Raw genomic sequence first — 12,265 nt, 5'->3', positions numbered from 1 at the left:
ATGACAGTAATGCAGTTGTGATTTTAAATATAATCCCAAACGTAGCAGGATCTGGCTTTCTGAGCTGACTACAAGATCTTGTAGCTGTTGGATGGCGTATATAATTCAGAAGCAACGTGCGCAGTATCTGTGGAGGGTACCAACCTCATTGTCTGTGTCGGTTCTCCTGCCATGTAGTGCAGGTGCCCTGTTGATGTCTGTGCTGGAATAAGTCTCATCTACTCTCTGTTCAAGATGGAAAGGGAGGAAGGGGGAAAAAAGCAGACCTTGCTGGAAAAAGAGCACTACCAAATGTATTCTGAAGCCTAGCGGCTCTGTTCTTCTCCCTTGACTGTTGCAAAGATATTTTCGAGATAGGGAGATGTGATTAGCTTTCATGGATCTACTGAGTTATATTACATAACTTTTTTTCCCCTAATTCCCAGGTAATGTACCAACCTGTTTTCTGTTGATGTAATGCTCCTATTTTTTGTTTCAGCTATGAAGCCGTACACTCCAGCTTTCATCCTCCTGTGGAGCACTGTTGGGATAGCAAGGGCTGCCAAAATCGTTGTTGTGCCGCCAATTATGTTTGAAAGCCATCTTTATATTTTTAAGACTCTGGCCTCAGCCTTGCATGACCAAGGTCACCAGACAGTGTTTCTCCTCTCTGAGGGCAGAGAGATTCCTCCATCTAATCACTATAGATTTCAGCGCTACCCAGGGATCTTTAACAGCAGCACCTCGGATGACTTTCTCCAGTCCAAGATGAGGAGTATCTTCTCTGGGAGACTGACGGCCCTGGAACTGTTCGATATCCTGGACCACTATTCCAAGAACTGTGACATGATTGTTGGCAACCAAAACCTCATGCGTACCCTGAAACAGGAAAAATTTGACCTGCTCCTGGTAGATCCCAATGAGATGTGTGGATTTGTTATAGCTCACCTTTTAGGGGTTAAGTACGCCGTCTTTTCCACTGGCCTGTGGTATCCAGCAGAAGTGGGTGCTCCAGCTCCCCTCTCTTACGTTCCAGAGTTTAACTCGCTACTCACAGATCACATGAACTTATTTGAGAGGATTAAAAATACTGTTGTGTATCTTATTTCAAGATTCGGAGTCAGCTTTTTGGTTCTGCCAAAATATGAAAGGATAATGCAGAAATATAAGGTTATGCCAGAAAGGTCCATGTATGACTTGGTTCATGGATCCAGCCTGTGGATGCTTTGTACTGATGTAGCACTGGAGTTTCCAAGACCCACGCTACCAAATGTTGTTTATGTGGGAGGAATCCTAACCAAACCGGCCAGCCCGCTGCCAGAAGTAAGGTTTGCTGAGCTTTACAGTAATTCCTGTGGTATCTGGTTTACCTCATATGATGAGTGGCGGTTCTAAGCAATGAATTTTAAAAGGGATCAGTATCTTGATGTTTTAAAGCTCATTTTGTTGTTTCTCAGAGGAAATATACCCCTGAAGTAGTTGGAAGTGGCTTGGGGCGGGGGGAGAAACTGAGATGCGAGCTCATCAAAATTAGTCTTTTGTAATTGCAGGAGGTATTTTTCTTTGGAGTTAAGTGCTTAATAATAGAGGAAAGGAAAACTCAGTACACACTAACTTGAAAATTACTTCTAAATTCTAACCAAGTGTGGGTTGAAATAGAAGAATGAACAGGTGAAGAAACTTACGCTTAAATAAGCCCCTTAATAAGTTATACCATCTTTAATTTCATGGTATTAGTGTTTTTATGGAAAGTTTGCTTCCTTTGGTTTGATAGGTAAAAATGTCTTTAAAACTAGCTGTATAGATGTGTGAAGAAACTATAAAGTTGAACAAATGGAGATGATGTGAGTTGACTTAGGAGGCACCAGTGCTATATTCAGATAAAAAAAAAAAAAATCTTACAGTATTCTTATTTGCCATCAGGTAATGAACTTCAGACTGAAATAGTAATAGTGGATGGATAGATTCCAGAAATCCTGGCTGCACAGATTAATAATTAAGCTTGATTAATACAGTGTACCATGTGGTCTTGATACCTGATAGCTGAGAATGCCTTTGTTCAGCAACACAATAGTGAGTGTGACAGGCAGAACAAAATTTCACAGAAGATCATGTCATTTGCACTTACTATTTATCTGTACATAAACAAATAGATCTTGATTTGGAGTTGATTAATAATAGACACTTCTGGCTGGGCAATAGGTAGGTAGATCTGCACCACTCACTGATTTGCTTCCGAAAAATGACTAATTCGGCCTTTGCTTTTTGCATGAGAACTTTCAGGCCTACTTTTCATCTGTTTTTCCCCCGACGATTGGTCTTGGAGGGCTCGTTTTCTCTTCTTTACGCTTCCTGTTCTGACTTAGCAGTACCTTTTTTCACCAGCTTAGGAAAGCATCAGACAGTTCTGCTGCAGGATCTGGAACACTACCAATTCCCTTATCTTTTTTTTCCCTGCTCAGCTTCCATTGTGTTTGAGCACTTGCTGAGCTTTCTGAACATGCAGGAGCTTGTCTGATAGTATGCTACGATCCAATGCATCTTCCCAGAAATTCAGAAATGGGCAGACTTTGTGTAGTTTTGGCACAGATTAGGGCATTCCTGTAGGTAGCCTAACTTGCAGGTGAGCTAAGTCTTCTGGCTTTTTTTCTAATTTGCTGGAAACAGAAGTGCTGAGGTACTAACAGCACTGTTCTCCTGTTCTTACCCAAGCCATCAGAGTGGTTCCAAAGAGTGTTTATCAATATGGTGATAGGCATGATTTATATATATGTATATAAAAATATATATATATAAATTTTTTTTGAAGGTGATTAAAAAAAGGTGAACTCTCAAATGGGGATTTGGGAGTAAGATGGCTGCTGCAGATTCCTACTTGGAGCCATTTTTGAAAGGTCTGCTGCTTTAGGATAATTCTAGGCCTCCATTTAGGGCACTGTCTCTACCCATATCTCTTTGTATTGCAACAGGAGGAGGATACAATTGTCTTCTATTGTTGTTTTTTGGAGAACAAATTCAGGTTAGGGAACATCATATTTTGCATGGTTTTCATTTGATGGGTCCCCATAACAAGTAGCCTGTTACTTGTATTAGTGACCAAAACAGTGCTTCTTTAACAAGCTCTTCCTTAATGTATAGATATGTGTTTAGAAGGTGTCTAACTAGTCAGCACACAGACATCCTGAGATAGCAGACTAAAGGTGGTCTTGTGCTGTCTAAACAAAGTTCAACCATGCTCTCTCCAGGACGGCCTTTCTGACTGGATTGAATTTCAGCTGTTCATTTTCCAAACTGATATTTTATTTTTCTGTAAGAAGAAAACTGTCTGTTTTGTTGCATGATAAATTTGGGTGCTATGTCATCGTTGTCTTTTATGGTCTCTTTGGATTGGTCTTCAGGGTAGAAAAATTAACTGTCCCCAAAGCAAGCAGAAATTTTCTATAAAATGAGATAGAAGAATATGAAAAGAACAGTTTTACTTTGCTGTTTTACTATAGGGTTATACCAATGTTTGTATAAAAATGCATGTTTATATACATACACGTCTATACACACATACAAACATATACATGTATATATGTTTTTAAACCTTCTTAAATTGCTTCTGTATACTTCCTAAATTTGCTCTGGAACCATGAATGTTGCTATGAAATGTTGTGATGGGAGAAGATGGAACCGTAAGTATAGTCTTCAGTGTAATCAGGCTGCCAGTGACCTTGAGGTAGACCTATAGGTAGCGTATGTATTGGCAAATATTTATTGCAGTGGGGTTAAAGAAAGAAAAACAAACACAAAAGCAAACTGTGATTATTTGTGAACTGAGACATTTTTTGCTGCCTTTTCAGTTCTACTGGGCAATTCATTCTCATATTAAGTGTGGGCTTTGATTAAATATGAAAGTGAGAGCATTTCTCTCTTATCGCTTATCCACGTCTATGCTGCTATGCATAATTCCACTTCCTGTGGCACATATTGTAGGTAAATTGGGCAATCGGATTTATTTTCTAGATAAAATTCAGATCTGTCACTGTACTCTGGCAGATGAAAAGTGGATGGCTGGTGCCGTGACTGCTTTCAGCTGCTGCCCTGTCCTGGGGCTGGAGCCCTCACTGAAATGGCTTCTGCAGCTTTCTGCCTCGTGCCTGAGGGTGAGGCGGCCACGGAGCTGCCTCAGCAGTGGTGGCTGGGATGGAAGGAGCACTGGGTGACAGGGCTGCCCCTGCCCAGAGGCCGTGGCTGCTGGCCTCAGGAGGATTGGGGGCTGCCCAGAGGCCAGGGCCTGCCTCAGGAGGGCTGGAGGTGGCTGCTTGGTGAAGGCGTGGTCTGCTGGAGGAGGCATGGGGCAGCTGCTGGCTGTGGTGGCAGCCCGCTGTTTGTGTAACAGAGAGGGGGAGACCTGACTCTTGCTTTGCTCTGTTTAATCTGTGCTAATATTTTTGACTCAAGGCTGTGGAAGGGTTTTGTAAATCCCCCAGCTGCTCCTGTGTACTCCATGCTGGCTCTGTTTGTGGAGTACTCTTGGTGTACATAAGCTAGATGTATTTTGGAGGATGCTAAACTGGAAGCTTAACCTGTATAGCGGGTTAGGCTGGCCCTCAACAGAGAGGTGCTCTGGCACGAGGTGACTGAAATTTACAACAGTGACACTTCCTCCTCTGTTCTTCTGGTCTTTGCTGCAGGTAGATTAAGCTTGGGTTAGGCACAATGCTCCCTATAGTTAGAGGTCGTCTTCTGTGGTGGCTACAGAGCTGTTCTCACTGGTAAAAGTGCATGGATTTCAGCAGTGCTTCTTGCATGAGTGCTGTGCTCTGTGGAAGATGAGAAGACAGTTCATGTGGCTGCTCTTGTTACCCATAAATTAATAGAAACTTACATATGTATGGCAAAGAGTCCAGGGTTTGTACAGGTAACTGCAGAAATACTGCATTTTGAATTGTTTAGAGGGGTAGGCTTGCCATAAAAGGCCAAAAGCTGGAGACAGACTCTAAGTATCAATCTCTAAGGTCATCGCTGACTTAAAATACTAAGTGTATGGTGTTACCTGTATTTTCTGGTTAGCTGGCAATGGCAGCTAGAAAGAAAAAGGCTCCTCCGCCACCTCCTTGTAACACTTCTCCAGAGGGCTCCTGTTAAGCTGGGTGAAACTGGAGTTTTGAAGTAACGCATGTTTTAAGAAACAATGGGGAAACCTCTACTGTGGCATTGGTATCTTGTGAGTAGGTTGTTAGGTAGTTAGGCATTAATCAGCCTGATAAGATACCTCCTTGAATAAGGGTAGAAACCCGATGGCTCTTCTAAGCAGCAGCGTCAGGAAATACCAACTGCGTAGTCAGGGAGGAGCAAAGGGCACTGAAAATGAGGAGGGAACTGTGCTGCAAGAAAAGAAGGTAAACATTATTTTGAAAGACTTGTTTAGATCAAACAGTTGTCTATATGGGTGTGTTGGGATATAGATTGGATCCCACAGTTTGGATACAGTTGTATGTGAGATCATCTGTATTAGCATTTGTCAAACACATCACCGAAAGTAAAATCATGCATACTGTCTGACATGCAAATTGGGCTTTTCTTTCTTCATACCTGCACAGTTAAGAGGCTTTAAAAGCTACTTTTGTAATATCCTGCTTTCCTTCAGTGCTGATCTTGAGGCACATCTTTTGGACTGAATGCCACTTATTATTGCTATGAAAAGAGAAACAAACGTCAGTTTGTTTTTTAATTCTCTTCTACCTGAGTAAATTTACGCTGCAAAGGAGGATGCTCACATTTCAGAAGTAAAAGCTATCCTTTCAGCCATAGTTGTCATCAAATAGTAATTAGAGTAATTTATTTGCTCCTCCCTGTAGATCTCTTATCTAATCTTGCCACTGTATTCATCTAGATCTAGGTAACAAATTGGTGGCTTTGAAATGTCTTTATTAAAAAGTTTTTTTCAGTCTTGCAGACAGTTGTCTGTTTAGACTGGTGTTAGTTGACTTGTCTTTACAGTTTGGTGGAAGAATAAGGAGACATTTCTTAGATCAGATTTTTATTTCATTCACATTAAGGACAATTTCTTTACAGCTTGCTCTTGCAAACTGTAGCATTAGATTTTAGCACATTGCTAGTACCATTTTTTTATTTTTCGTTTTAAAGGACTGGGAAAATAGTTCTTATGGAGCTACTTTTGACAATAAATATCTGACAATGTGAATCAATTCTACAGCTCTTTTAAAATGCACGTGATGTATCAGCTGGGGAGGCAAAAAGTCTTAAGAGGATGATAAAGATTGTGGGCCACTGTGTGAATTCTGTACTGTACCATATAATCATGTATTCTGTACCTTAAATATATTTCCACATACAGCTTCATCACCACTGACAGTTGATCTTTTGCTACACAAGGAAGTACATAATCTGAGCTCCTTAGGTCCAGTCATCAGAAATAAAAATTGCCTTTTTTCACTGTCATCTCCAGTCTTAAATGTCGCAGTATTGCTGGGTTGATGAACCACATCTATTCCAGCTGTAGTGTTGCATTTCAAATTTGGGAAGAAATGTGACTCAGCATGTACCTAGACAGTAAGAGAGCGGGAAGAGGGTGCCGTGATGATTTCAGAAGTCAGGTCGGTATCTCCAGTAAAACTTTGGAAGGAGGTCCTCTGAGTGTATAAGCTGGTGTCCCGCACTCTGAGGGGCAAACACTGAACCTCTTCAAGAGGTTGGGAATGGAATTCCTCATTCCTGGCCTTCAGCAGTCCTGTGCTTGCATCAAAAAGCAAGTTGTCTTGGTTTGTGGATAGTCATATAATGTGTTGTTTTTTTAGCTAAATCATTGCATGTACTGGGAATGGAGAATTCAAGGTTTGGTGTGGGTGTTGTATAGGTCAAATGATGAAAATTAAAAGCAGCAGAAGGTATTTTACTATTTCCTTCATTTTTTTAAAAAAGTTAATATAAGCTATTACTGTAAACAGGTTTTCTGATTTTAGAATGGTCTTACTCATTTTCATGTTGAAGTGCACAAATCAACAAAATTAATTCACTTTGCTAATCTTCAGTGCTTTAATGGTGAGTGTCAGTTGCAAGTTTTTAAGGCTAAGCTGTATGTAGGACAAATAATGAGCTAGTTTTATTTCCATGATTGTCTCTCCGGCATACTATAATTTCTAATATCATGGAGAAACAAAAGGTAAGATCTTATTTCCAAATGCATGTTTTTTTCTCTTGTATTTGGTACATGTATCAGCTTGAACAGTGTTTGAATAGTTAGGGATGTGTTCAGGGCTGACATTCAAGAGCAGCAAGCCTAATTAATAATGTTATTGATTTAAAAAAAAAAATTGTAATCAAGCCAACTTTTCTTGTCAGATGTCCTAGTTGCTTAAAGGTTATTTAGGTAGAGTGGATACCTTGTGTTTGGCTGATACGCTGCTTGGGTGTTTATTGATCCTGTTGCTGGTTATAGCTTTAGGTGGCAGCCATCCTTCACAGCAGTGAAGTGTCTGAGTGTGGCAGGGTCACCTGGAAGGGATCGGTGACTTGTGAGGAAGAATAGGACGGGATGGGTGAGGGAGGAGAAGTCCCCACCACTGTCACCCATGGTTTCATTGCCCCAATGTTTTTAGCAGCTGAGAGTAGGTAGTACACAACCTCTTCAGCAATGTGGTTTCAAGTGCCTTTTCTCTGACCTTTTGAAGAGTGCTAGGAAAATTGATAACACCTCTTAAGCTTCTAACAAAGCATCTGTCTGCCAAATAATGCTGTTCTCATTACAAACTTGCCTTTGAGGGAGTCGTAGCTTAGGGGAACCGATTAATGTTTGACTAAAACTTGGTGTACAGTAACCTTTTTCATTGTATAGTAAATTTACTGAACAATGGACAAATGTCCTGAAATAATTAAGGCTTTCATTACCTGGCTGAGTAATCCTGTCAGTGAACTCTCTTCCTCCTTTCTCCAGGGAGATGAACCAAAGCTGCAAATAATTCTCCTTGGACAACTCCCCCACTTTTGGGGAAGACTGTCCAAATGACCTTGCTTAGCCAGGGGCAGGATAAGCAGTCCCTGACTAAAGATGACAAAGCATTGATTTGTACCTCACCCAAATCAGAATCGTTTTGGGTCACAAAAACATGTCAAAATGAAGTTTTGTCATTGCTAACCTCTGCAATCAAACATTAACTGCCCCTGCTGCTTTGCTGCCAGTTTCTGCAGCTTGGTTGTGCCTGACCGGGTTTCCTCAGGCTGTGCTCTGTGCCTGCCACAAACAATCCTGGGCTTGGGAGGTGGACGTGGGGGGGACCCAGGAGCTGCCCCAGTTTATGGCCCCATGGGTGTACCCGCTGGGGTGTCCATGTGCATGGAGAGACTTGGCGAGGATTTATGAAAGGCTAGAGATGATGGCTTCAGCACGGACTCAGAAGCCAGCTGTTTTTATGCCTGTTAAAGAAGAGGTCATGACTGTCCTGTTAAAAACATGTGTTTTATATAATATATCATATGTGTGTGTAAATACACATACGTATTTTAATAAACAGAGAAGGGAGGAGAGAGGAAAGCTTTTCAACGTGAACAAGAAATGAGTAACAATTTGTCATTATCCAAATCAAAGCTGCTGGTTAGTTAGATCTCCTGCCATCCACAGAGTACAGGTGTTGTACTGGAGCAGTGAAGGACAAAATTACCTGCCTAAATGACTTTATAATTTGGATTTATGGAAGAGGTTATAGGACAGTAGCTGTAACACAGAGGTCCAGGTTTAAAATTCATCTTCTCTTCAATTTTCTTGTTACTGTAGTTCTGGAAGTTCAATTTGACCGAGCGTTCTGGAGGTGGAAAGTGTAAAGGTGGTGTAAGTAGAAGCATTTCTCTGTACTTAAAGCTGTCTTTCTAAAAACAACCAACAAAATAATCCCCACGGAGTTTAACTTGTTCTTTCTGCTATATATGCAACTACTGAAATGGTAGGATTGACAAAATGTTGGTTTGCGTTTAATAAACCTAAGTCTGTCTGGGCATGCTTACAAGTTATATGAGGGGGCTGTGTGCTAAGGAATGTGCAGATTTTATTTTTGAAGAGATTAGTGCTTCTGTGATAGTGCCAACAGTATTTTTGATTTGAATGCTGGAGGTGAGAATACCTTTATTGTACCCTTTACCAGTATGCAACCATCTTAACCTCTCTTGAAGGGCAAGCTTCTTGTTTTCAATTGCCTTCCATTCCTTTGCAAAGCAAGGTTGCTTTTCCAGGGTGTTTGCCAAAGGTCCGGTGAGTAATGGATTTTTGATGAAGAGTGTGGCATCAGGGAAGCACTTGCGCAGCAGTTTTCTGGTTGACCTCTAGTTTTGGGTAGACCGCGTTCTTGGAGGCTTCACTGGATACACCTGTAACTCTAGAGAGGGCTGAGATGCAGGACAAAAGACAGGCTTGTGGTGCTGTGTTTTGTACCTGTGTTTGGAGTCTGAAATTCATTCTTTTTCAAAGTTAAAAGGACTTAAACATTCTTCTGGTATTGGACTGTAAATGGGCAAAGGTCAGGGACAATAAAATGCAACCCTCCAGACATTGAAAAGTTTCACGAGGTTTTAAAAACATTTTTTTCAATGCATTTTTGATGAGGCAAACATATGGTGTATACCAAATAATTAGTGAGAAACGGTAGAAAACACTGGATCTGTTTCTCAGCAAGGCTGAATCTGTGCCTAATATTATTAAAGAAGCACTTTGTTATCAACAGCATTCTTGGGTGATTTGTGCCAACAGCACACTCACCACTGCTTGGAGACCTCGTAGAAAACAGCTCAAATGTTACATTTGCTTTGTGGCTGAGTGCGTTAGTGTGGTTTACAGATGGCTTTAACCAGCAATAAAATAGAGGAATTTAGTCTGCTATAATCTGGATATGCATTTTTTATGCGTAAATTATTGGTTTGGGGATTGCCTTATTCATTGCTGATATGAACAAATAATGTTAAAATCAACTGGAGGGACTTTTGCTTACACTGGGTCTCATTAATAGATGGAAGTTGATCAGCTGCTTAATGGTATGTGATGCAGGTCAGCCAATGTCAGTGTATCTGGGGAAGAGGGGATACATAGCTTGTTGAGAGTTTTAAAAAAAAAAAGTGACCCTTTGTTTCATTTTTAAAATTTCAGTTTGAATTCATACAGCATGAAGAATCAAGGGAGAGAAGGGAGGGGACAGACCAGAAACAGTAAGTTTAGTTACAAGATCCCCATAGAGAAGTGGGTGATCGACAGCAGCTTGTACCTGAGGAAGGAGAACAAATAATCTGCAGTGAATTGAGATGCAATTAATTGAGAGGCAAGTGGTGGGGTGGGAAGGATCATGTCCTGGTTGGGAGCAGCAAGGCTGGTGTTCACTAACTGGTGCCTGATAATACAAATGCTGTCCTGATACAGTGGAGCCAGCACGCTTGCTGTGCGGTCATTGCTTTTAAAATGCAGGAAGGCTGTTGGTCAAAAAATAACCTTCATCATGTCGTGCGGATGAGCCGATGCAGAGGGTTTGGCTGAGCCAGCAGGCAGCTGGCGGTGTTGAGTCAGGGAGGTGCAGGCTGTCCTCTGCTCACTGCAGGCAGAAGCTCATGGCTGTGTCTCATGTCCTTTGCTTGTCACAGCAGATATTGCCATCAGGTATAGCTGACTTGCAAGCTCATGGCAAGTCAATACAAATGTCAAACTTTGCCCAAAGTGATGGTGTTGCTCTGGCTTTGCTGTGGGCAGATGTTATTTTTATAGCTTTCAGGTAATATGATAGGACCCTGTTTGCTCAGTGATATTAAAGGTCATACAATTGCATATTAATGGCCTTTAACTGCCTGTGCTGAAGCAATGTTTTAAAATAAAATTTGAAATGAAGTTAAAATGTATTAAGATAATATTTAAATACCTCACATGAGAGAATAATGCTATTTAGAAGATGCTAAAAAAGTTAGGCCACCAAAAAACATTCTGTGTACCTTTCTGTTCATTTCTCAGTATCTTGCTTCTAAAGATCACTTCATGTGGCTATTTTATTTATTTATTTTCAAATAGATCTGGTTTTGTCTACCCTGAGCAGTGTTTTGCAGCAGGAGCTGTATAGCATGCCTGTGCTCCCCGCTGGAGAGTGGTGGTTCGCAACCATATTCAAAGAACAGACACTTGTGCTATCACACATTTGAATCGAGCAGCTGAACAGGGGAAGCTTCAGATATTAAACCCGGTTATGTTTGTATTTGTATACTTTGTTTATCTGAAGCAAAGCTCAGTATTAGGCACTGCTGGTTACTGCCAGCTGGGTCCTCACTCTATAGTCACAGCTGTGCATTTAGCAGCTAAGCCTGCTAAGAATAGCTAATCAGAAAACCAAACAGAACAAAGCTCGCATAGTGGGCTTGGCACAATAACATTCCTGTCTGAGAATGGTAAAAAGATTTTTATTTTATTTATTCCCCCATCCCCTGTCCTGCCTATAGAACAGCATAGATCAATAAGTGCTTATTCTCCCTATACAAGCACAGGGAGGCTTTAAGGAAAAGAGCAATGTACATGCAAAACCCTTCACTCTTCATAACGTCATGTCGTACAGGGATGGTTGCACACAGGCAGCTGAACTCAGAAAAGAGAACATGGCAAGGTCGTAGTATCTGTGCCTGTGCTAAGCTCTGACTGCAATAAATATTGCCAATGCTGAAAAAGAAGCAGCCTGTGCGCAGTGCATGTGATGAGCTCGAGGAGTGCTCTGAAGGTAAACGTGGGACTTCTGAAGGGATGAATCGGGCATGAGGCCAGCCAGTCCCTGTCAGCTCCCTTCCTAGAGAAGGGAGGAGCAGGAAGGCACTGTGACTGGCTGCTTTTGCCTGGGCTGTGTAAGTGCCGTTCCCTTTGTGAAACCCACGAGCGTGTTTAGCTACCACCTTAAAAGGGATCAGAAAGCACACCTGGTGTGGGGTGGTGTTGAACATGAGTTGGTACCTCCTTGGGACTCGGCCTGCCAGGATCAGGCAGTCAGTGTATGTGAAACTAGGGATATGACTCAACTGGTAGGTAGTTTCAAAAGAAAGTTTATTATTTCAGTCCTTTACTTCTGTAGTAGTTTACCCAAAGAGTATGTATGTGCATGGACATTAACATGAAAGTAGACAAGGACCTGACAGGGTTTGCCCCAGCATTATAAGTGGGACGCTGTTAAATGTTTCATACCTTAGCATGCATGGATTTTAGTCACTTCAGTTAAAATAGTAAGTAATGAATGGATTTACTAGATGATGATGTTTTGTTGGGGTTATAATATATAAA

At 41.3% G+C, this 12,265-nt stretch overlaps 1 protein-coding gene across 7 annotated transcripts in view; it reads left to right on the top strand.

The window, feature by feature from the left end:
* Nucleotides 1-12,265, top strand: part of UGT8 (UDP glycosyltransferase 8) — a 47,171-nt gene that overhangs the window by 21,837 nt on the left and 13,069 nt on the right. For all 7 annotated transcript variants that reach the window (XM_040555865.1, XM_040555868.1, XM_040555871.1 and 4 more), the window contains one exon: nucleotides 479-1,302. In XM_040555865.1, the coding sequence (XP_040411799.1) occupies nucleotides 479-1,302 (824 nt within the window). The remainder of the gene's footprint in view (nucleotides 1-478; nucleotides 1,303-12,265) is intronic.

The sequence above is a fragment of the Cygnus olor genome, chromosome 4, assembly GCF_009769625.2.
Source record: "Cygnus olor isolate bCygOlo1 chromosome 4, bCygOlo1.pri.v2, whole genome shotgun sequence".
In the NCBI taxonomy this organism is placed as follows: Eukaryota; Metazoa; Chordata; class Aves; order Anseriformes; family Anatidae; genus Cygnus; species Cygnus olor.
Note: the sequence above shows the minus strand (reverse complement) of the source record. Positions and strands in the feature narration are given on the sequence as shown.